General features: G+C 39.0%; 1 protein-coding gene across 1 annotated transcript in view; it reads right to left on the reverse strand.

Moving 5' to 3' along the window:
- Positions 1 to 7,128: 7,128 nt before the first annotated feature.
- LOC109927178 (protoheme IX farnesyltransferase, mitochondrial) overlaps positions 7,129 to 26,731 on the reverse strand; it is a 117,666-nt gene continuing 98,063 nt past the window's right edge. Inside the window, exons 5-6 of the mRNA XM_048611125.1 lie at positions 18,421 to 18,653; positions 7,129 to 10,145 (exon numbers count right to left, since the gene is read on the reverse strand). Of these exons, the coding sequence (XP_048467082.1) occupies positions 9,721 to 10,145; positions 18,421 to 18,653 (658 nt within the window). The 3' untranslated portion in view covers positions 7,129 to 9,720. The remainder of the gene's footprint in view (positions 10,146 to 18,420; positions 18,654 to 26,731) is intronic.

Raw genomic sequence — 26,731 nt, forward strand, 5'->3', positions numbered from 1 at the left:
ACATAGACAACACCCACTGCCCTTCCCTCTTTGGTCATTCTTGTCACCTCCTCAAAACACACAAACAAATTGGTGAGACATGACCTTCCCCTGCCCACACCTATGCTGCCTAACACTAACGTGTCTATTCAGTTCCAAATGTGAAAAAAATCCTATCTCTCCGTATGTTCTCCAACATTTTCCCCACCATTGGGGTCTGGTTCACTGGCATGTAATCACTGGATTATCTTTGCTTCCCTTTTAAATAAAAGAACCACATTGGCCATTCTCCAGTCATGTGGAACCTCACCTGAGGCCAAAGAGGATGCAAATATATTTGTTAAGAACCCAGCTATTTCCTTCCTTGCCTCCCATAATATCCCATCTGGCCTTGGGGACTTGTCTACCTTAATACATTTCAAAACAGCCAACACTTCCACTTTCATTATGTTGACCTGCCTGAGACTATTCACACAGCTTTCCTGAACCTCAACATCTCTCATGATCCTCTCTTTGGTGAATAATCACTAATAAATCCAAGAGGAACTACTTTACTCACAGTATATTAATGATTGGGAGCTCATAACAGCATAAGTGTGGCTGAGGCCAACGCATTTAAGGCAAAGCTAAATAAGCTCTCAGGGGAGAAAGATATAGAAAGGCACATTATGGTGAGATAAAATAGACTAAAGCAGGCTCCTGTGGAGTACAATCATTGTAAGGTTTTAGAGTAGATTTGTAGCTCAGGTTGCGGATGTTGTAGTTGGTTGGCTGAGCTGGTTCGTTATTTTTCTGCAGATGTTTCATTATCTTGCCGGGTAACATCATCAGTGCCACCTCCGATGAAGCTGCTGTGTTTTCCCACCTGTTATTTAAACTCTGGAGTCCGTTGAGCTGGATTACCTCACTTCCGGTTTTCCTTCATAGCGGACTGTATATGGGGTCGAGTTCAATGTATCTATTGATGGCTTTCTTCGTGGAGTACCAGGCTTCTAGGAATTCCCATGCTTGTCTCTGCTTTGCTTGTCCCAAGATCTTGGTGTTGTCCCAGTCGAATTGGTGGTTCTCCTTATCCATGTGGATAGAGATGAGTGAGTGTTGGTCGTGTCTTTTTGCAGCCAATTGATGTTCACGTACGCTTGTTGTTAATTTCCTTCCTGTTTGTCCGATGTAGTGTTTGCCACAGTTTCTGCAGGGAATCTTGTATATGACATTGATCCTGTCCGTAGTTGGTAGTGTGGTTCGGGTGAGCAGTTGTCGTAATGGTTGATGTGGGTTTGTGTGCTACTCTGATTCCCAGTGGTTGTAGGAGTCTTGTGGTCAGTTCAGATGTGTTCCTGATGTAAGGTAACGTGATGAGTGTGTCCGGGCATGTAGTATTTTCTTGGTGTTGTTCGTGTAATAGGCATCTTCTGACCCAGTTTTTCAGGTATCCATTGTCTTTGAATACCTGGAAGAGGTGCTCTTCTTCTTCTCAGCATAGCTCTGTGCTGTTGTTCTGGAACAGAATGTTGATAAGTCACCTGGACTTAATGATCTACATCCTAGGGTGTTGTAGAGGCAGTGGATATCTTGGTGGTCATCTTTCAAAATTCCATGGACTCCAGAATGGTTTGTGCAAATGGTAAGACTGTAAAAGTAATTTTATTTAAGGAAGCAGGAAGGAAACTAAGGGTTACATATCTGGTACCTCGACATCAATATTAGAGAAAATGGTAGAATTTATCAAAAATGATGTGATAACTGGGTACTTTTAAAAATAGTGGTAGTATTAGGCAAAGTCATCATGGATTTACAACAGAGAAATCATGCATGGCAAACCCTTTAGAGCACTTTGAGGATTAACAAGCAAAATAGATAAAGGGGACTCAATAGATATGGTGTATTTGGATTTTTCAGAAGCTTTCTCTGAAGTCCCATACAGGTTAGTAAGTACAAGAGAATGCATGCCGTTGCAACAATATACTGGTATGGATTGAGAAACTGATAATGGGCATGAACCAGACAGTTGGAACAAACAGGTCATTCCCAGGTTGGCAGAGTGTGACTGATGGAATACTGTGAGGATTAACGCTTGCACACCCAGCTATTCATACTTGATTCAATGATTTAGATGTGGAAACCAAGTGTAATATTTCTGATTTGCTGATGATAAAATTTCTCACTTTGATATGAGAAAGGCTGAATATTTTTGCAATTGAGAGAATATTGATTTCCACGGGGTCCTGGGAGTTCTTGAAGGTAAATAATTGAAATTAGGTGCTGGTGCAGATGTAATGTAAGTACACAATTAGAAAGGAAAATGGGATTTAAGACCATTACTGCAAGAGGAATTGGCTGCAGGAGGTAAGTGGTTCTGTTACAATTATATAGAGCCTTGGTGAGACACACCTAGAGGTCAGCAGATTGATCCCAGGAGTGTACTAGAAGGAGGTTGAGGAGACCGGGCTTGTATTCTCCAAAGTTTTGAAGGTCAAGAGGTACTCTTAATGATGAATACAAACATTTTATAGGACTCAACAGAATGGATGCAGGAAGGATGTTTCCCATGGTTAGATGTGGGGAACAGGGTTGCAGTAAGGGTTTAGAAAAATGTATAAAGGCTCAGAATAAGTGGTCGGCCATTTAGAATGAAATTCTTTCCTCAGAGCTGATGAATCAATGGAATTCCCCACTGCAGAGGCATGTGGACGAAAGTAATTTTGAGACAGACTGCAACAGATTTCCATGTATTAAAGACATCAGGGGATATGAAGATAATGTAGGAGAACAATATTGATGTGGAAACTCAGCCTGAATTGATCTAGTAACAGAACAAGTTCAAGAAGTGGATGGCTTATTCCTGTTTCTACATTTTTATAAGGGAACAACTAATTCATGGAGAGTTATAGGGTGAGAAAAGGGTACGAAGTATGGAGGATAAGTTCATTGAAGGATCACAGGCTGATTTATTCATGATGATGAGAATTTTAATATCAAACACTAATTGACTTCTAATCCAATGCAGGTCATGTAGTTTCCCAGTGCTACATGAGGAGGACGGATGATAATGGGCAGCAGAGTTTTTGACCAGCTTGAGTTTGTGGAGTATGGCCAACTAATCATTAGAATGATCAAGTCTTCGAATAACAATTACATTGGTAAAATACTAATCTACATGAGTTGAAAATGCGTGTTTGAGTGAAAACCATTTTAGATATTTATATTTCAGATAATATACTTTTCATAATCTGTATATACATACCATTGCCATCTGATGTATTTCTTGTCCCATTGTGAAAATCAACACAAGTGCAGTTTAGGGAAATCATTCAGGTCATTACATTTAACCTGCTAATCCATTATTCCTGTGCTCACTGACCTATGTGAGCTTCCAGTTCAGAAAAGTCTCAATTATAAAATTCTTTTTAAATTCCCATATGGCGTCACCCTCTCTATCCTTATAACATTCTCCAGCCCAACAAACCTTCAAGACGTTTGCGCTGCTTCAATTCTGGCTTTTGGTGCATCCCTGATTTACATTGCGTAGTTGCCATTGACGGAGCATACAACTATGGACGATCTCAATATTGGAATGTACTCCCAAAACTTTCTGATAGTCTTCCTGTTTTAAGGTAATCTTTAAAACCCACCTCTTTGACTAAGCTTTTGGTCATTTACTCTAAAAGACCATGGTTTGTTAACACTCCGGTGATGCACCTTCAGATGTTTTACTATGTTAACGGCACTTAATAACATGCACTGTTAAATTTAAAAAAAAACTGACTAGCTCTAGAACAGTAGATGCCATACCTGAAACTTAAATTAGCTATTTGTTTTTAAAAAGCTAATCTTGATTTGTTCCTTTCTGAATATCGAATAACTTGTTCGAAGCCTGATCCAGGTGTTCAGTTTTAATACGTTAGTTGCTTCTTTAGTGAGCAGTTCTTATTAAAACCTCTAGGTGGAGCACCACTTTTTCACCACCGTAGTTCCAGGCTCTCTGCACGGCTACAGTCTGATGATTACACACAGTGTCGCTCACCATCTCATTTCATCCCTTTGAATACTAAACCAACATGTAAACTGATACAGGAAAATATAAAGTTTGCAAGTTCAGTTCACAACTGGAGTCTGTTAACATAGCAAATTAACTGCATTAAAAAAACACATCGGAACAAAAATACCTTTGAGTAATTGCTTCTTTGGTAGAAATGAAGAGAAAATCGGAGTACATCTGAACCAGACCATAAAAGTCAATGCATAGATAGAAACACATGATTCGAGATGGACTATTAGTCATTGGTAAAGCTACTGAAAGCTTTTTGAGCTTCATTTTGTTTGATCTTTCCGAACCAATACATAATGTTGAATGGCAGTATGTATTTGTAGTAGTGGATGACATTGCTCAAGTTAAGATGATCAACATACAGTTCCTACATGCGACAGACCATTCTGCTGCTCAAATGGAATGACCACTAAAACAATTAGGTTAATATAGGTGACAGTTGAGCTCAATTGAAGATTTAAGTGGTTTTTACGTCAATGAGTTGCTTCATTTCTCTTTTTGAAGATGGTTTTGTTTCAGATTAGTGGTATTTGGCGATGAGGAATGGTTAGCTTTTAAAAAATCGTTATCTCCCATATTTATTCCAGCACGATATATATTCTAAAGGCTTAATACAATACATGCATTCTTCATTCCACTTCAGCATCTCCTTTATTAATATATCATGACTGCTGGGCAGCTACAATTTAAGTCAATGTGTGGTGGAGGGGAATGTAACTTCATTAAGATGCTGAGAGACAAATCCAGGTGATCCAGTTGCTGCAGTTTGAAACTTAGTGAAAATAAGGTGCAAGTGTTAAGATCTGAACACAAAGTTTGCACAATCATAGACAGAACAAGACTAAAAAGTTTTACAGAAGAAAGCCAACAGCATCTGCCACTATGCAAGGTAGAAGAAATGGCCGATTTTGGGTCAACATTCAAATAATACACTAGTGAGAATGGAAACCATGTTTAATTCAGAAAAGGATCCTGAAGAGTTGAAGACCACAGATCACCAAGGGTATCTTGTAATGGAAAATCCAATCAATTATGCTCAAAGGTTTGAATGAATGAGACATTTGACAGGATACTGGAAGGTCCACACTGATGAAGATATTCTGTTACAGCCAAGAGTAGCTTTGGGCTTTAAATACAAGACAATTCAGCCAAGAATATAATGTAACATTTGAATACTTGGAGAGTTTTTTGATTGTTAAGAAATTACCAGGAAGACTCTTCCATTGTTACTTAGTAGTCAATACGTACAATTAATGTTTCATCAACGTTGAATTTAATTTTGTCACAGTAAAGGTCTTAAAATATGATATCTTGTCACATGATCTTTTCCTTAAGTCAGTGGGAAATTCACAGCTCTATAGTTTACTGGTCTCCAGAGGAATGATGTTTTATTTGGCATCCACTTAATTAGCTGCAATAATATATTCACAGCAATAATTACCAAACAACCTTTGTCCCTAACATTGGTTGATGGCTAAACAACGTTAAGGGTACTGGGAACAAAGGCCCTTAGTGCAACATTTCACTGAAAGATGGCATCTCTGACATGATAAATCTCCTCAGAACTGGAGTGTCAGTCTAGATTGTGCATTTGAGTCTCTGAAGTAAGACTCAAACACACAAACATATGATTTAGTGGTCAGATTGCTGCCACTGCGCAAATCATAACCAAAGATGAGTCATATGCAAATAATAAAACTGCCAGTGAGGAATTACAAAGAAGATACAAAAACAATAAATCAAGTGCAACCTAGCTGCATAATCCACTGACAGAGAATGGAAGGACTGTATATATTTTTTGAAAATATTTTCCGTTGCCATCTTGGTTTCTCCAATAAGATGAGATTAATGGAAGTAATGTTGAATTTAATGGATTGAATCATAGAATCATGACAGTGTGGAAGCAGGCCCATCAAGTCCACACTGACCCTCAGAAGAGCATCCCAGCCATCTCCACTACCCCCTCCTATCCGTGTAACCCTGCATTTCCCAAGGCTGCCATATCCACCTAACCCCTGCACATCTTTGGTCTGTGGGAGGAAACCCATGCACACATGGGGAGAACGTGCAAACTCCACACTGACAGTCACTCTTGGGTGGAATTGAACCCGGGTCCCTGGCACTGTGAGGCAACTGTGCTAACCACTGAGCCACCGTGCCGCAAGATAAGCTAAAACCCAGATTAATGTTGTGTTTGAAATGCCTTTATACACATTTTCTACTCCATGCCTTTTTTGAGAAGTATGAAGGTGGAGCTTACAGTGTTTGAGACCTCTCAGTAACTGAAGAGACTATACAGACAATAAGCTACAATACGCAAAGTGCACCACAACATTGTCTTAAATATCTGCCCCTCCCCCATCCCCATTCTGTCAGATATTGAGGAACAATATAACAGCATAGAAAGCGGTTCAAATGTTTGTGTATAAAGTAACTGAAAAGAGGAGACTGGCACTTTCGTCTTTTCCTGAGGTAACTTGGTTAAGTACAGGCAACTTTCTTCAATGAAATGCTTATATTGCAAGTGAATGCTACCTGAGCAAGGATTAAAAAAAAGTTATTTGATTCCTATACTTGCAATGTAAAAGCAGATTTTATATATATGAATTCTGGAAGGATGAGTCTGAAGGTTTTATTTTCCTGAATAAAGGAAACCAATTGTCAAAGTTTTTTGTTTTGTACTCATCAGGGTGAATGTAAGGTTGCCAGTTTTCAACATTTGATATTTTTGCATTTGTGTTGATGAAAAGAAGATGGCAACATGAATCTCTTTACAGCAATGTTCAAGTTTTGTATTCCCATATGACTGTTAATGCAGATTGCAGAGCACTGGCGATATGTACTAAGCACGAGAACGTATGTGGAAAGATCTAGGTTTGAGATTACAATAAACCAGTTTACATTCACAGCAAACATTGGGTAAATTATCTCACTCTGTAATAGTATTTCTGCAGTTTTTCAATACAGTTGCACAAATTGTATGCATTTCTAACCTATATTTTAAACCTACTTCCTGGACGGATAGACAATGAGTGCAATTTACTTTTGTAGCATTTTGTAACTTATCTATGGATCTGTGGTGTATGAAGAGCACAAAAGTATTTGTCTTCCTGCAGTGAGTGAAGGACATATTTATTTTCTCAATCAAAAAATACATCACTGTCTCTAAAGAGACCTCTTGCAAGTTTCTTTCCAAATCCATTAAGCAGGGAAATTCACTCTGCTCTCAATAACAGTATAACCCCTGACTCAATGAGACCAATTACCAATTACACATTAAAAACAATTTACTTTTAATCAACATACCTTGCAAAGATATGACCACAGATGGTTGACTATCCGATCAGAAACAATATGATGTAGGTAACAAATCTTTACACTTCCATTTAAAAAAATCTTTCAAACAATGCGCATAATGCTAACAATGGTGTGAACTACATTTACTTTGGAGCTTAAGTAGCAGAATAAATCCTTTTACACTATAATTTCTCTTGCCCTACTTTTAAAAAAAAGTAAACCCGACCGTGGACCATTTTGTTCTGCTGTACATATTTATTATGTTCATTAAAAAACATAATATAAATAAAATATTTAATTTGATTAAGACAGTTACAATCGGATTCCAATCTATTCATCACATTAATTAATTATTGCAGGTCAAAGTGACAGCAAATAAAAGCTGGAGGATTACTTTACACATTGACCATACTCTTAACTTTTAAAAAATTCTCTCATGGGATGTGGGTGTTGCTGGCCACGTCAGCGTTTAATGCACATTCTGAGACAACAGCGTGCCCTGCTGAGATATCTCTGATGGAAGTTAAGAGTCAACTGATTTGCTGTGGGTCTGAAGTCACATAAATGTCAGACCAGGTAAGGATGGCAGATTTCTTGTCCTAAATGACATTAATGAACCAGATGGGACTTTACAAAATCCAGTAGTTTCATTGTCCCCATTACTGCTCCTTGTTCGTTTAACTTTGTACTTATTTAAATGGATGAATTTAAATTTTCCAGCTCCAGGGGTGAAAGTAGAACTTTTAACTCTGGATCATTAGTCCAGGCCTCTGGACTATGGGTCCAGTAACATAACCACAATTTTATACAGCCCCTCACACAGTTACTAATGCATAAATAGACATTTATATCTAAGGGTTGCATTGTTGGCATAAGAATTTCAGCAAAGCGTGAAGATTCATGTAATTTCATATTCACATGAATATAGACTATTTATATGTTGTGACCTTCTGAACTGTGCAGAAACAATCTTTAAGTTTCACTGAAGCGATTGAATGGTAGTTACTATTCTATCCTTTGTGTTAACAATCTGAGATGATGAAAAACCAACTTAGTTGCAACTGTTAATAACATATTGATGCAATAAATAGATTTTGCAATAATATGAGCTATGGTTTAGATAGTAGTCCTTTAGTCCTTTCATAAATTTCCATGATGTAACTCAACACGAGTCTAGGATGTTTCTAGGCAATCAGTTTCAAAGGACATATTCAGCATCATTAGTTGTTGACAGACTATGCCTGTAGTTTAGCCAGACTTCATATATGCAAACAATGTATCTTGGGCATAGGAACATGAAATAATACGGAAAGATAACTCGAACGTGCAATATAAGCTGTCACTTCTGAAGCTCTGAACAAAGTGTCACTGTTAAATAGAAATCTTTGGTCAGAACAGAAATGTCTTCAATACATTGTAAAGTGTGATAGGATGTCTTAAAAAGTACTCCAACAGATTAATGTTTTGAAAAGCCTTCAAAGTAAGTGCAGTTCACTGTAATGCCACATTCTTAGGAAAATTTGTTTTATTATTTTCTGGAACAACACAATTGAATAACATTTTTACACTTTGTTTTAAGGAAACACATTTGTTGTGCAAATCACTGGCCACTGATTATATAATAAATCCTGAATTCCCCTTGGTAACATTACCAGCATTTTAATTTGTTATCAGTGTGCTTATGTAATGGAGCAATGGGATACTTACAGGGTGTGAGGCTGTAAGATACTGTTAAAGGAGAGCTCAGGGAGATCGGAAGACACATTATGAATTTATGGGTGCAACGTACAAGTTGAAAATACAATTTAACCCCTGTGAAGGTCCTATAAGTGTTGATTTCATAAACCTGGCTTGTATTCCCTGGAGTTTAGAAGATTGAGGGTTGAACTCATTGAGATATTTAAAATGTCATAAAGAGTCCAAAGGTTGGATACAGATAAACCATTTACCCTAATGAGTGAATTAAGATCAAGCGGCATAAAATCTAAGCTAGGCGAGTTAGGAGATAAATCAATAAGCATTTTTTACTCCAGACAAAGGATAGCAGACATCTGGAACTTTTTCCCCCAAAAGGCTGTGGATTCTGAGATAATTGGAGCCTGTAAAATTGAGACTGATATATTCATGTCAAGGGATATGGAGCAACAGTGGGTAAAAGCAGCGGAGGTATAGATCCACCATGATCTACTGAATGGCTGAGCAGACTACAGGGGAAGAATGGTCTATTTACATTCCTAAGAAGATGATGAAACCAATTTTCATCTTACAGTACAAAATCATACACAGTAGTATGTTGAAATGCCAGGAGTCAGACCAGTGCAGTTCATGAAGATTCATCAACATGACACAGGAATACACTTGGATAATTTCTAAAGATCTCTTAATAAAAATGAAAGTTACCCTTGCATTTCTGTTTGAACTTTGTGGTGAGCCACGTTTTCATTTTCAAATAGAGATTTCTTGCAGGTCAACATGAGGAGCAATAACATAGGGAGATGCCAGAGGCTGCAAAAGAAAAGTTTTCGGGCACTGTTGCGATTTGAGTCCCTGTAAAATCGATAGCCGAGGTAGCTGATATACAAGTTGATTGGGAGTGAAATAAGTGGGAAAGTCCACGTAGTTACATCAAAGACAGAACACAATGTTGACAATCCAATGAGAGCAATGCAGTGGCGGAATGCCACTCGTTTGCATAGCAATGGATGTGTGACTGACATCATGCGGTAGCCACCTCGTGAGTAATCTTCTCGAAGATTCCAGCTTAAAGCATTGAAATGTGGGAACTGCCAAGAATACAGGATTCCACCCAATAGCAAGGCACCTAAACAGAGGAACAGGGAGGTGAGTATAAAATTTCAAACAAGATAAGCTTTTCTGAAGTGAATAATTTCCAAAAAGTTTAACTTCTGCACATCAAATGTTTTTGCACACTTCCTTGCTTGATAATTCCTCAATATTACAAGCTGAAGCTCTTTACAAGTGACAAAATCAATTTTAGACCATTCTTTCACACATTTCAATGTCCAGTTACACATTGGTTTTCATGTATGAAAGCCAGATAAAATTGTGTTGTAGTACTTAAAAAATGTGAGTAGATGAATTGTTCAACTTTTAGATCCATAACTTCATTTTTGGCTAAAGGTATCAGAGGAATATCAACCATGAGTGTTGCCAGTGCATCATAATTATTGCCCATCTATTTTGTCACTCTCACTGGAACCTGTAAGAACATTAGGTAAGATAAACTGGTGCTGCTATTTTGAACTGTTCTTAAATAGAAAATGCTCTCATGAGCACTAGGACAGCGTGCCCCATCTTGTAACTCTATTATAATTGCTGGTAAGGATAAAAATTTCAGAGTTAAACCATCATCAGTCATCTCTTTCTCATGAGAGAGCAGTCCTATGGTCCTCTGGGACTCTGGTGACTTTTATCTTTACCTTGTGTCTTCAAAACATGGGAGAACTAATAGTCATTACTACAAGAAAATACTTGATCAATACAATCATGAAAATTTGTTTTGTCTGCTTTACTTGAACACATCTCTAAAAGGTAAGCGTAAAATTCCATTGTCTCATGTAGTTGGATTACTGGAATAATCTAAACTCTCAGCAGATCCATTACACATTAGATCCCCCTTGCATTTAAAATTAAATCCATTTCAAATATCAAATTACAGAATCATCGAAATGACAGTCCACGGAGCCATTCAACTGTGTCTGTACTTGGCCCCAAAAGAGCTCGTGCCATTCTCCAGCCCCATCTCCATAGCCCTCTAAGTTAATCACTTTTAAAGATAAATTCAGGTCTATTTTGAAACTTTGTATAAAATGTGCCTCCACCACTGTCCTAGGCAGTGCATTCCAAAACCAAACAAGCCTCGGACTTAAGATTCTCTTCATCTCACTCCTTGCTCACAATGTTGAAATTCTAATCCCTAGTTACTAATATATTGTCTAATGGAAACAGAACATCCTTCTTTATCTTGTCAAATTGTTCACAATTTTGAACAGATCAACAAGTGATCAAGAACAATGGTTAAAAATTTAACCATTGCTAAAAACCAATTTTGAGAAAATGCTAAGCTGTTATAGATGTAAGTGTCAATATAAAACTAGGGCTGTTTAATGATACGTACAGAGTACAAGGACTTGCATTCAACACTACACACAGCAAGCTAAGAATCTCAATTGAACCCTTCGGAGAAAGCAAAAAGTTGAGGTGATGTGTTGCTCTGTATTGAGGGAGGGAAAATGAAATGCAGATTCAGGCTAAGTTGATCTCTGTGCTATACATGAGGGTACCTGGGTGGAGATATAACCATCATCTATTATGGTCACTTGCAAGCAATATCGAGTGGTGTGGCAGAGGTTAGAAAAAAAGTAAATCACATCAATTCTTGAGGGTAATAAAGCAAATAAGAACTGAAGAGCTAATGGCTGGTTTAGGGAAATATCAGTGTTTTGTCTAAATATTATTACTTGAGGTATTACCTCAGCAATACCAAAGCAAGGTCCTTAAAAGGCAGGACTAATTTTATTTTTCTTTTCGTGAGAAATATTGAAGATTCCCAAAACAGGACTTTGATCTTATGATAACTGGCACAGTTCCAAATAGTGCTCACTGTCCCAGTGTGAATAATTTAATACTATCACTGTGAACGTCATGTAAAGAAACTAATGTCACTTGTTCGAGAAAAGCACAAACTCGTCTCTAATACATTGGACCTATGACTATCCGTCTCTAGTCATGGGGTCCATGTTAATTAGGCATTGTGACTAATGTCAAAATTCTGAAAATTCAATTCTGGAACAACTCAATTTTAATTTTTCCCTGGCACAATATTAAATTCTAGGAGCCAAACATTTCATAGTGGACACAAGTCGCTGCACAATTTCATGGAATACTGACGGAATTCAAAGAGAGTTTTAAGGAATACTTTTTAATATTAAAAATATATCAGAAACAGAATATTTGGCGAGCAATTATAAAGTACTACATTTGAGGGAGATTTTGATAATTCAATCATTTTATTATAATTCTGCTCACTTAAAAGATATTCTATAATTATTCACAGACTATCCTCATTATAGCTCATAACACGGAAGTGACAGGATGCACAAGAGTCATTAGTCCTGTTTACATTAGTAGATGGAACAACTATCTGGTCAGTGGGGTTGGTGGAGCCTGGAGCTGCCCTGTTTATATTACAGCCTCAGAGCAGAGCAGCACTGATGACAGATTATGAGTTGCATATGCTAGTTTCACTTGGAAACATGTCAAAGGCTACAATGTGTCAGATACTTCCAACAGTATTCAGCTGGCTTCGCTGTTGCTAGGTAGCTCAAAGGCCATCACAGTGAGGCCACATGAGGTAGCAGTTTATACAACACTTATTCTGATGTCAAACTATTATAAAGCACAGAGAAGAGAATGCTTGTGCTTCCATAGTGATTGTGCCACAAATACCACGCATATAAAGTCAACTGATGGTGGAATATGACCAAAATGAGTCGAAATTCAACCTTTTAATAATTTAAATCTGAATTACTAGCAGTGTGATATTGGTTTATTACATTTATTCACTTTTTTTAGCAAGTACCAATTCAAATACATATCTTAAGTGTTTGGTGAAGTCAGAAACAATGTCCCTTCACTCTATTTGCTCTGTTCTAGTAGATTCAGAAGAAACACAATTTATTGTTTAAACAAAAATGTTTTTAGACAACACTAAGGGAGCTTGTATTGCTGAGAACCAGATGTATAAAAATGACTACATCTAGTCAAAACTTTCCATACAATTTAAATAAATTTCGCAGGGTCACAACATACGAGAGATATGATTTTGCCACAAACCTGAATCCATTCAGCATTCAATGGGCAACAAGCATTAGAGATTGAATGTGACTAATGACAAGGCTATGTAGAATGTCCTTTATCAATGCATTTCAGACAAAGTAGTAGTTGCTTCCAAGATTGTAAATTGCAGCATTAATATCATTAACAATTGCAGTAATAGCTGTGTTCCCTGGAATATTGTTGATCTCAGGCCACCAAGGCAGCGCGCTGCTGCTCTTCTGATGAGACACCACCCACTATGAGAAAATCTCCTTATCTGATTAACAATTAATGATAAGGCCATCATGTGTCCACAGGGACCACCTTACATCAGTTGCTGGGTGGTTTGTGCATTTGCTATAAACCTTAATTTATGTCTTGCCCAATTCACTAGGTTTGGGTATGGGAATGATGTGACATTTAGTAACAAGTGGGTCAGGTACAATCTATGACTCAAATTTATGCCAGGAATGCATTCATTCCTCTGAATAGTTGCATACATTATACCATTTTTCTCAACTAAACCTCAACTCAGGAAATAGGCACATTTAGAAACAATTACAGGATGACTATTTACTGAACTATAAGGTTGATTTTATACGAACAAAAGTCCAACAAAGTGCATAGACATTTGAATGTGAATTGATTAGTTTAATCACAAAACATTGGCTGTTTGATATATAGTAACTAACCAACTTACAACACACACTCTACTATCAAACTGTTAATATATTTTGGGTTGTAGCTCTATGCTATAGAGCTCAGGAATGTAAATCTTTTCGATTGTTTACAAAATAACTGAACTAATACAAACTAGGTAACAATTTTCTGCAATACTGATTAGTCTACTAAAATAAATCCATGCCCGAGTGATCATAACATAATTTTGGAAGATGATTGTTCAGCTATCCTTTGTAAATCCATTTTTTTTTAACAATTCGATGTTGGAATGTGGGTATCACTTATTGCCCATTCTTAATTGCCACTTGATCTGAATGGCTTTTTTGGGCCACTTCAGAGGGCAATTAAGAGTCAATCACATTGCTGAGGATCTGGAATCACATGTACACCAGACCAAATAAGGATGGTAGATTTCCTTCCCCAAAGAACGTTCATGAACCAGTTGGGTTTACATGGCAATTGACAATGGGAGCCATTTGGCTAGTACAATTCCAGATTACTGAATCCAAATTTCACTATCTGCCGTGGTGTGATTTGAACATTAGCTTGGGGTCTGAACTACTAGTCCAGTGACATCATCACTATACCACTGTCTCCTCATAGTACCTTTTAATTGGTTCATGAATAAATTTAAGTTCTCCACCCACGTGAAGTTCAACTCCTATGTTAATTACGCACCATATTGAGAAAAAGCTGTGGTGTAGGATCTAGCTCTGTCCTAAATTATTCCAAGGGACCAAGAAGGAATACCAAATTAAACAGAATATTGGGAGAGATGGACAGCATTGGAATAGGGAACACTATGTTAATAGGTGGAGTCAGAGAAAAGGAAAAATAATAAAGTTTAAAATCAGGGTTACTGTGCATGTATGTGAACATATGGAGTGTGATACAGTGGTAAAATTGTTGAATATGGCATTAAGAAGAATGTCTCATTAGGATCAAGGTCAAAATCAATTTGGCTAGAGCAAAGGAACAAAAATCTGTTCAACTTCATTGCTTTCCATAGTATATAAGTCACCTACTAAGTGGAAACAAGCAAAGGGACAAATTTTTCAAGAAAAATTATACAGCAATTGTAATGGAGAACTCAATTATTTCAATTTAAACTTTGATCATAGTTGCGTAAAGGACAGATGGGGCAGGCATTCCTCGACAGGCTCAGGAAAATTTTCTGCAACACCATGTTTCCAGGCCAATGGAAGAACAGAAATTGCTGAGCTTTGTTCTTGGGAATGAGGTAGGCCAAGCAGATCAAATTACAGTAGGAAAACACTTAGGGTACAGCGATTATTGTATCATAAAGTTTAGGTTGACCATGGAAAAGGACATTGAACAATCTAGAATAACAATAATAAAATGGAGGAAAACCAATTTCAACAGGGATAAGAATGGATGTGGGACAATGGACTTGAACCAAATGCTGGGAAGCTAAAAGAACAAGGAAAATGACCTGAACAGTGGGTTACCTTCAAAGCAGGGATGGTTTAGGCTCAGTTAAAGTGTATTCCCATGAAAGTGATACATAGGGCAAAGAAATCCAGAGCTTGCTGGGTGATAACAGTCAGAAATTAAGACAAATATATTAGGTAGAAAATACAATTGTCAACCAAGCTGAACATAGAAGGATCAAGTTGGAGGTGAAAAAGAAAATAAAAGAAGCCAAGGCGTATGAGAAAAGACTGGCAGCTAACCGAAAAAAAAGTATCTCAAAATCTTCTAGAGTCACACAATTGGTAAAAGGGTAGAAAAGGAAGCATGAAGCCAATTAGGGACCAAAAAGGGGATTTACACATGATGGCAGGGCCTAACTGAATATCACATTAGTACTTTACATCCATCTTTATTAAAGATGCTGCTGCATAAACTTGAGAAAGGGAAGTTAATTGAAATAACCATAAGGTTTATGATTTATAAGAGGTATTAGATCAGCTGTCTATACGTAAAGTTGATAAGGCATAGGATAGGATGAGATGCAACTAAGGACTCTGAAGAGTGACAGTGACAGAGGCACCAATCATAAACTTTCAGTCTTCCTTAGACTTGGGGGGCTGCTAACATTGTGCCCTTGTTCAAGAGAGTATGCAAAGATAGCCCAACAACTGTAGGTCACTCAGTTTAACTTTGGTGTTTGGATACTTATGAGAACAAAATTCAGGACAAAATTAACAGCAACCTGGACAAATATGGGTTAATTAAGGAAACTCGGCAGGGATTTCTTAAAGGAAAATCATGTTTAGCTTGCTGGAATTTTTTGAAGAGGCAAAACAGGAGGTTGATGAGGGCAATGCAGTTCATGTGGTGTACATAGACTTCCAAAAGACATTGGATATATTGCCACACAACAGACATGTGGGCAAAGTTAAGCTCAGGAAATAAAAGCGACAGTAACAAAATGGATACTGAATTGACTGAGTGATAGGTAGTTAAGAATAAGAGTTAATGGATATCCTTCAGGTTGGAAGACAGTTTGCACTAGAGTTCCCCAGGGGTCAGTGCTGGAACCCTAGTTTTTTGATATATATTAATAACCTAGTCCTTAGTGGACAGGACATAATTTTAAAATTTGCAGATGATGCAAAACGTGGAAACATTCTGAACTGGGGGGAGGTTAGTGTGGGACTTCGAAAGGTCATGGACAAGTTGATGGAATGGGCAGACAGTTGACAGATGAAATCCAATGTGGAGAAATGTCAGGCGATTTACTTTAAATCATAAGACATAGCAACAGGAGTAGGCCATTTAGGCACTCGAGCCTGCTTTGCCAATCAATAGGACAATGGCTGACCTGACATTCCTGCATGTTCTCCATAACCCTTGATTACCCTACTGATCAAGAACTTTCTCACTCTTAAATATACACAAGGATTCTTCCCCCACAGCTGTCTGTGGCAAAGAATTTCAAAGACTCTCAATCTTCTAAGAGAAGAAATTCCTCCTCAGGTCAATCTTAAATTGACGCCGCTTTGTTCCGAGACCATGTCCTTTCGTCCTAGACTCTATCTCAGCATTTAGGATTCTTAAGGGGCTTGTCAGGCTATGTTTCAATGAGATCACTTTTCATTTTTCTAAACTCCAGCGGGTAGAGTCTCGACCTGTTTAGCCTTTGCTCATAAGGCAATCCCTCCATACCAGGGATCATCTTCGTGAACCTTCTCTGAACTGTATCCAATGAAATGATATCTTCTTTTAAAAAAGACTGCTTACAGTACTCCAGATTTGGTCTCACCAGCACGTCGTGCAGTTATAGTAAGACTTCGCAACTCTTATACTTCAACCCATTTGAAATAAAGGGCCAACATTCCTTTAACCTTCGCGATTCCCTGCTGCACCAATGCGCTAATAACTTTGTGTTTCATGCACAAGTACCCCCAAGTTTCTCTGTGTTGCAGCTTCCTGCAGTTTTCTCCATTAAATGATATTCTGTTCTTTTGTTCTGCCTTCCAAAATGAATAACTTGACATTTTCCCACCTTATAACCCATTTGCTAACTTTATGCCCAATTACGTAACCTATTAATATTTCTCTGTAAACTGTTTATATCTCACTTGCAACCACTTTGGTAAGAAGAACAACAATAAATAATATAAAGTAAGGATACAACTCTTAAGGGAGTGCTGGAACAGAGAAACTTTGTGTGTGTGTGTGTGTGTGTGTGTAAATATATACATATTGTGTGTGTGTATATATATGTCACTAAAGGCAGCAATACAGATTGAGAGAATGGTTAATAAAGCATACAGCTTTAGGCTTTGTAAACAGGGGCATAGCATACAAGAGCAAGGAGGTTATTTTGAAATTGTATTCAACGTTAGATTGGCCTCAGCAGGAGTATGGCAACCAGTTTTGGCCACTACACTTTGGGAAGGATGTGAAGACATTGGAGAAAGTGTAGAAGAGGTTTATGAGAATGGCTCCAGGAATCAGGAACTTCAGTTATGAAGATATATTGGAGAAGTTAGGACTGTTCTCCTTGGAGAAAAAAAGATTAAGGGGCAATCTGATGTGGTATTAAAAATCATGAGGGAGCAAGACAGTGAGATAGTCAGAAACTGTTCTTACTTGTGAAAGGATTATGAACAAGACGGCAGAGATTTCAGATAATTATCAAAAGAAGCGAAGGTGATGTGAGAAAAACAACTTTTCCAGGTGAGTGGTTAGGGTCTGGACCACACTGCCTGAGAATGTTGCGGATACAGGTTTATTGAAGCAGTCAATGGGGATTAGACAGCTGAAAAGGAGAAATGTGCAGGCTTATGGGGAGAAGGCAGGAGAATGGCACCATAAAATGCTCAGAGAGTAAGTGCAGGCATTATGGACAGAATGGGCCTCCTTCAGTGCTGTAGCAATTCTGACAGTGTGGGGTTAGACTAGGTCTATCAGCCATGATTCGATGTCCTGTTGCCATGGAAATAATTCCTTCTTAAACTGCTCTTCCTGCTCATCCTAAAAGCATTATTCATATTTACAATCAATATTGATGATTATTCCAAAAATGACCCTCAATATACATTCAATGCACATCCTTTCCTTTCCCAGAAATACTTTTCATAGGACAGGCTATACAAAGGACTTACCTGCGCTGATGGTGCCAGTGGCTGCTGTCCAGCCCATGATTGGAGGAATAGCTCCAACCACAGAGCCTACCCAGGTGTTAAGTATACTCAATCGCTTCATTGGGGTGTAGCAGCACGTGTAGAGGAAAATGTTAAAGGCTCCTAATGCTCCAGTCAGTGGGTTAACTCCAAGAGTCAGTAGAGCTATACCAGGCACACTGCAGGCGACTGCAAAAGACACTGCATGGAGTGGACTGAGGGTTTTAAAAAGAAACATAAATCAATAAATTGCAGAAGTTATATCTCTTATACAGTTCCACTAGTATTCCAGAAGAAAAGAAAACTAATCATTAAATGCTGATCTCTATCACTACATTAGATTTCAATGTTGATTACCAAGTAGAAATTTGCCTGCTCTCTATACCACCATGCCCCTGTCCCCTACAATAATGTGATCATAATTAAGTCACTGGGGCACATTTGTGTCATGTACTTTTGTCTAATCTGCAATTATGAATGTCTGAATCTGTCATGTTACTTTCAGTTTCTATCAGAATAATTAATCTTGTGCACATTGACAGTGGATAAGTTAGAATTTGACTGACTAAAATAACCAGCATTACAGGTAGTTCTGCTATAACATGTGTTTCGTTAACGCCAATTGGCTGTAACACGATTGATGAATAGTGGACACTGTTTGGATAATGCAAACATTCTGCTGTACAGGTAAGGCAATTTTCTATAGCGATTTCCCCATAACGCGATCTTCTATGGTGATTTCCTATACAGCAATTTTTCAATTGCAGGAGGTCACACAAGAACACAACTATCACGTCATAGGAGAACCACCTGTATTCCCTTAGTCATTTATGGCATAGAAGGAAGCCACCTTTAGCATCAAATCTATGCCATGTCTTCTGAATATTTCTCACAATTAGAAGGACTAAAGGTACTTTACAAGTTTACTTGTTAAGATACTAAGATTAGACAACACTTACTTATTGGCATATCTCCACGAGCCATGAGGACAAAACATTATGGGAGGGTACTATGTACAGGCTATACTATGATTTACTTAGACATGAAATATACTGTAAAGGAGGCTAACTAGATATTAACTGCACTATAATTAAGTGTGCTGTGGATGTTGACTTGATGTTGCCTATGTATAAAGCAGGTAGGTTTTCAGCAGGACCTAATTAAATTACACTTGGAATTCCCAGTTGCATCGACTTGTGGACGTGAAATTGTAACTTTATTGTTCTTTTTGCATTGAAATGTTGCAATATTTCTATCTGCTCAGTGTTTCTCACAATGACTTGTTGAATTCACCAAGTAACGGAGCCAAACGGGTGAATTCCAAGATTAAATCCTAATCTGATCTACCAGATTTCAGCAGATCAGATTCACACTTCTCATTGCCACCCAGCCAAAGATGGATACATTTGTGTGTTGGCAAAAGACAGGATCCACTTTAGCTATGAGCCTGTAGTTAAATGCCTGTTCAGAGTTAATGCTGAGGTAGATGTTTGGATGAACTACTACGTACTTTTAGCAGTGGACAAAAGAAAGTTTAAACACAAGGGACCTTAAACCACTGATACAGCAGATACTAGGAACACTGATCAGTAACTTAAGCAGCACAGTACCATGATGGCAAGCAATTGCTTTTGAGGTCACTATACGCTTGGAAAGCTAATTCATACAAATGCGTCAAACCAGATTTGAAGTCCTTTCACATCACTGGTATGTATCTGCTGAAGATTTGAATGTTGTAATGTTTGTGTGGTGACACATCATGATCTGTGAAACGTACAGACTTTAAAAATAATATTTAAAAAAATGACTTGAACTTCTGAAGTTGTAAAGTAAGATATGTGGAATCCAACTTGTATAGAGTTATGCCCAAAAAAATAGAAATCTGATACTGACAAATTAATTCTCTTTTTGATGTTGATTAAGGTATTAATATTGGTAGGATATCAGAGGTAACTGCAGGGAGGGGACCTCAGCTTAATGTTCCATTTGAAAGATAGCACCTCTGACAATACAGCACAGTCTCAATACTGCACTGAAGTGTTAGCCTGGAATTTTGTATTCAATTCCCTTTTCTGCCTCATAGCGGGACAGTGCTATCAACTGAACCATGGCTGACACCATGTTCAAATTTCTGATATCTATTTAAAGGCCACCGACTCCCACAGCTACCTAGAATATGCCTCCTTTCACCCACCTTCCTGCAAGAATGCCATCCCCTATTCCCAATTCCTTTGCCTCCGCCACATCTGCTCCCAAGATGAGGTGTTCCAGTCCCGGACATCCCAGATGTCCTCGCTTTTCAAGGACCACAATTTCCCCCCAACAGTGGTCGAAAACGCCCTCCACCGCATCTCTCGCATTTCCAGCACTCAGCCCTCACATCCCCTCCCCGCAATAACAACAAAGACAGAATTCCCCTTGTCCTCACGTATCACCCCATCAACGTCCGGATTCAACGCATCATTCTCCGCCACTTCCGCCACCTACAATCTGAACCCACTACCAAGGATATATTTCCCTCCCCACCCTTATCTGCCTTCCGGAGGGATCGCTCTCTCCGCGACTCCCTCGTCTGCTCCACACTGCCCACTAGCCGCACCAACCCCAGCACTTTTCCCTGCAACCGCAGGAGGTGCCACACCTGCCCCTACACCTCCCCCTCACCCCCATCCCAGGCCCCAAAAAAACCTTCCACATTAAACAGGTGTTCACCTGCACATACGCTAACGTGGTCTATTGTATCCGCTGTTCCCGATGTGGCCTCTTCTACATCGGGGAAACCAAGCAGAGGCTTGGAGACCACTTTGTGGAGCACCTATGCTCGGTTCGTGACAAACGACAACACCTCCCAGTCACGAACCACTTCAACTCCCTCTCCCACTCCTTGGATGACATGTCCATCCTGGGCCTCCTCCAGTGCCACAACGATGCCACCCGCAGGCTGGTGGAACAGCACCTCATATTCCGTCTGGGAACCCTGCAGCCCAATGGTCTCAATTTAGACTTTACAAGCTTCAAAATCTCCCCACCCCCGATCTCGTCCCCGCCTCCTTGACCTGTCTGTCTTTTCTCCCACCTATCCGCCCCTCCCACCTCACTGACCAAACCCCACCCCCACTTCCTACCTACTAGCCTCATTCCCGCCTCCTTGACCTGTCAGTCTTCCCTCCAACCTACCCGCCCCTCCCTCCTCACTGACCAACCCCCCCCCATCCCAACTCCCCACCTACACTCACCTGTACTGGCTTCATACCTGCCTCCTTGACCTGTCCATCTTCTCTCCACCTATCTGCTCCTCTATCCACCTTCCATCATCGCCTCCCCCCTCTATATTTATTTTAGAGCCCCCTTCCCCTCCCGCATTTCTGAAGAAGTGTCCAGACCCAAAACATCAGCTTTCCTGTTCCTCTCATGCTGCCTGGCCTGTTGTGTTCATCCAGCTCCACACCTATCTCAGACTCCAGCATCAGTAGTTCCTACTATCTCCGATGTTCAAATTTCTGTTGTTAGCAGTGCAATTTAGCTGGCTGCAAGTTAAAAGGGCAAAAAAACCCTTTCATTCAAGTGGTAGGAGGAACAGAATCAAATGTTAATATCATTAGGTGATGGCACCATTCTAATATTGTAATTCATTCCTCTGCTTCAGTCGCTGAGTATGAACTACACGCGACTCTATCTGCCCTGCCATCAGCTGGTCAATTGTGGAACTATTAGGCGCAAGGAATTCCACTTGAGCTCGAGACTCAATGCTTCACTATAATGCCAAAGTTATGCGTTAGTGTACCTTAGATACACTTTTGGATGATGCATATACCATATTCACTTAGGCAAAAGCAAGTACAGCATAATTTGCCTTTATTGTACAAGTCAATGTATTACTGCAATAACTACACAAAGCTATGTCATTGGTTGCGAAGTGCTTTGGGATGTTGAGATAGTTAAGATGCTACGTAAATAATCTATTAAATTTTAGTCTGCTCTTAAGCACAGCAAAATGTACAACAGGAGATTTATTGCAACATTGCCACGGTTTTTGATAAATTAGCTTGCTTTATCTTAATTTAAACTTCGCTACCGTAAATGTTGCTGAACAATGAACACATTCTCTGCATAACTCAAGAGAAATTCAATGCTATACGGAAAAGATAATTTTGACATATTACCTAAAACTGAACAGATTAATTGGCAACAGAATAAACCATTTTGAAGCGATTCTGAAAAGCAGCTTGCTTTCACACATTTTGTCCAAAGATTGTTGTCACAAACCTTCGCATTTTTTTTTGAGAATCTGATTCTTTCATTGTGAAACAAGTTGTTGAACAAAGAAAATAACAGAGTTAATTAAACAAAGAAACCAAGGTGGTAGGGTTCTCGTGTGGTAAATGTTGACGACAGTATCTTTTACAAAGGTTTCTTGGGGCATATGGTGTTGCTTCACAATTGCATGGCCTGAACAGGTTCTGGTGTATGGCCAGGCCTGATTTCCTATCCATCATCCCAGACTAAGCCAGGAACATTGTGGAGTTTCACCAACCTGTCAAGTCAGGATGGTTAGCAACTTTCAGCAAGTTGAAGGATGGGCAGAGTGCTGTGATGATAGAGACTCAGTTTGTTCTGAACAGCCACTTATCCTTTATCCTGCAAGCTTCCACAAACCACTACAGGGAGATGTTAACTTTTAAACATGTAGACAGCCAAGTAACACTTCAATCCACTTAGTAACAGATTTTTACACCTTGAAGCACTTTACAATGAGGCCTGCTGCACTATGGTACTTTTGCAGTTTGTTTTCTGGAAACAATAATTCTCCAAAAACTAAGTACAATTTGGTTTCCAGGTTATAGGGCACTAAATCTGTGTGAAAAATCGGTATATATTTTGACAAAACATTTTATTTGCAATTTCAATGGTGGAATGTAGTCTTTGTTGTAATGTAGTGAAACGTGGCAGTATATTTGTGCACACCAGTATTTTATGAACAGTACCAGATAAATGACCACATTGTGCTCTTGGGATATGACATGAATGATAAATAAAAGCCAAGTGACTGAGAAAACACTATGTTCTTCTTCGGAGTAATTTTATGGGATCTTTTACACCGAAGAGAGAAGGTGTAATTTTGAATTAACATTTCTTCCAAACAATCAGACTTGTGCTTGTGTAAGATCTTACAACGTTGTGATATCACAAAGTGCTTCAAAGACAATAAAGTATTTTTGCAGAGCAGTCACTGCTGTTATGCAGGCATATATGATGAGCATTTTGAACACAGCAAAACGATCTGTTTGGTTTATCCGGCATAGAGGTTAAAAGGTAAATATTGGCCAAATATATTATGCCTATCTGAACAGGTAGATGAGGCTTCAGTTTAACAGTTGCATTTCCTCACTATTGCATTGAACTGTCAGCCTACATTATATGTTCAAGACCTGAAGCAGTGGTGAGAGTGCTATCAAATAAGATGAGATGGATCTTATTACAAGATCAATCAGAGTGGGAAAGCTTGGAATATAAGTATTAGACCAAAACGACAATAATTACAATAGGTATGGTAGGTTTCCCTTTAGAAACAAATCCAGTAATTATTTAAGCATCTCATGGCAGCAGCAAGGAAATTTCCAATCGGGTACAGAAACTATGTATGAAACACTCAAAACAATCATGACTGTTTTGGAAAACTGCACACATCTTCGGGATACAGCACAGAACAGCAGAACAATCTATTTGAAAATGACTTACAATGAAGTATAGGTACCCTATTTAAAATTTCAAGTTAGCAGTGAATAAATAAGTCAGTATTACATCTTCATTATTATGCGATATATCTAAATTGTTTTTGAAATATAGTTTCACTAACGCAGACTGATATAAAATCCAAAATATACCATGTTGAGGCTCACTAATAATCTGAGTCCAATTAGTCTACAAGTGAGAAAAGAAAGGGGGTCAGCTTGTAGGAATTAATAACCTTATTTCATACCACTGAACTAGATAACCAACTCATAATAACCAGGCTTCATGTTGAAATAATTTTTAATTAGTATTGGGGGAAATTTTAGTCTGGAGGCAAGTTTTAGTCCCATAGTTTACTCACATATTAAGATTAGATTATTTTCCTCAGCAGTCAGTAAAACAAAGCAAAATTCAATTTTATGATTGATATCAAAAATGCATTTATAAGAATAATCAACACACAGAACGGACTTCTGAATATAGTATTGAAAATGAAAACCCTGGAGCCATTTAGAAGTCAACTGGATTTTGAGATTGTCCCAAAGATGCTGCACTGTTGAGGTTGGTTGGCTCGCCGAGCTGGTTTCTTGTTTCACAGACGTTTTGTTACCATGCTGGGTAACATCCTCAGTGCAGCGTCTGATGAAGCGTCGGTGTGTTTTCCCGCCTGGTTTTTAAACTTTGGGATCCGTTGAGATGGATTGCGTCACTTCTGGTTTTCCTTCGTAGTGGAATGTACATGGTGTCGAGTTCAATGTGTTTATTAATAGCATGCTTCAAGGAGTGCCAGGCTTCTAGGAATTCTCGTGCCTGTCTCTGCCTAGCCTGTCCCAGTCGAAGTGGTGGCTCTCCTTGTCCATGTGGATTGAGATGAGTGAGCATTGGTCGTGTCTTTTTGTAGCCACTTGGTGTTCATGTACTCTTGTTGTTAGTTTCCTTCCTGTTTGTCCGATGTAGTGTTTCTCGCAGTCTCTGTAGGGGATCTTGTAGATGACATTGGTCCTGTCCACGGCGGGGAGTGGGTCTTTAGTTCGGGTGAGCAGTTGTCGTAGGTTTGACGTGGGCTTGTGTGCCACTCTGATGCCCAGCGGTCGTAGGAGTCTTGTGGTGAGTTCCGATGTGTTCATGATGTAGGGTAGTGTGATGAGTGTGTTGGGGCGTGTAGTCTTCTTCTGATGCTGTTCGCGTAGGCATCTTCTGACCCAGTTCTTTGGATATCCATTATCCTTTAAAACCTGGAAGGCCACGTCAAACCTACGACGACCGCTCACCCGAACTAAAGACCCACTCCCCACCATGGACAGGACCAATGTCATCCACAAGATCCCCTGCAGAGACTGCGAGAAACATTACATCGGACAAACAGGAAGGAAACTAACAACAAGAGTACATGAACACTAACTGGCTACAAAAAGACACGACCAATACTCACTCATCTCAATCCACATGGACAAGGAGAGCCACCACTTCGACTGGGACAACACCAAGATCCTGGGACAGACTAAGCAGAGACAGGCACAAGAATTCCTAGAAGCCTGGCACTCCTCGAAGCATGCTATTAATAAACACATTGAACTCGACCCCATATACATTCCACTACGAAGGAAAACCGGAAGTGAGGCAATCCATCTCAACGGACCACAGAGTTTAAAAACCAGGCGGGAAAACACATCGATGCTTCATCGGACGCTGCACTGAGGATGTTACCCAGCATGGTCACGAAACGTCTGTGAAACAAGAAACCAGCTCGGTGAGCCAACCAACCTCAACACCCACAACCTGAGCTACAAATCTACTCCAAAACCTTAGATGCTGCACTTCCTGGGTGGATCAGCTAAAGATTCAAATGACTTTCTTCAGCCATGTTTATTGTGAGTGGATAGTGTCCATGAAATAGAATTTATTTTTGCAAGTGAAGTGAACCCCTTTTGAAAAATTCCAGGAAGGAAGTTGCCTGCAAATTGAAGAACTGCATTGAACATCGTATTTGAGTATTTCACTTCCAAACGAATGGGGATAGAGATGGAAAAAGGATATTCTGCATTAAGAGGCTTTAAATTCAAATTTGGAATGAATTCCTGTCACTTCCCACCACCCCCAATCTAAAAACTTATGGAGAGTGAAAGGGAAATAACAGGTCATAGCTCTAGAGATCAAACAGACAGTGGTGACATGCTTTTAAAGGAGAATAATGAGGACAGTGCAAAAGGTAAGATCAATGGAATGTGCCATGGAAACTATCAAACTGACCTGTCATGCCATGGAGTATTTTGGAAAGACTATTATGATAACAGGAATTACTAGGTAACTGAATTGCTGCATAATGACATTTTCCATTTAAATCTAAAATCAACAAATTTTAATTGTGTAAAAACATTTTTTTGTGGTTAAGGCTTGAATGTATTTACAAGCATAGTATTGGTGCTAAATAACTTTTGCTGTGGATTGCTACCAAAATAACGAGAGGTAATTCTGGATTTAGAGTCTGACTTTACTCTTGACAATCTCTCTCTACTTCATTCTGGAGTCAGGTGAAACTCTCTGGATTCAGGCTGTCATT

This window comes from Rhincodon typus, chromosome 23 (genome assembly GCF_021869965.1).
Source record: "Rhincodon typus isolate 14 chromosome 23, sRhiTyp1.1, whole genome shotgun sequence".
Classification (NCBI taxonomy): Eukaryota; Metazoa; Chordata; class Chondrichthyes; order Orectolobiformes; family Rhincodontidae; genus Rhincodon; species Rhincodon typus.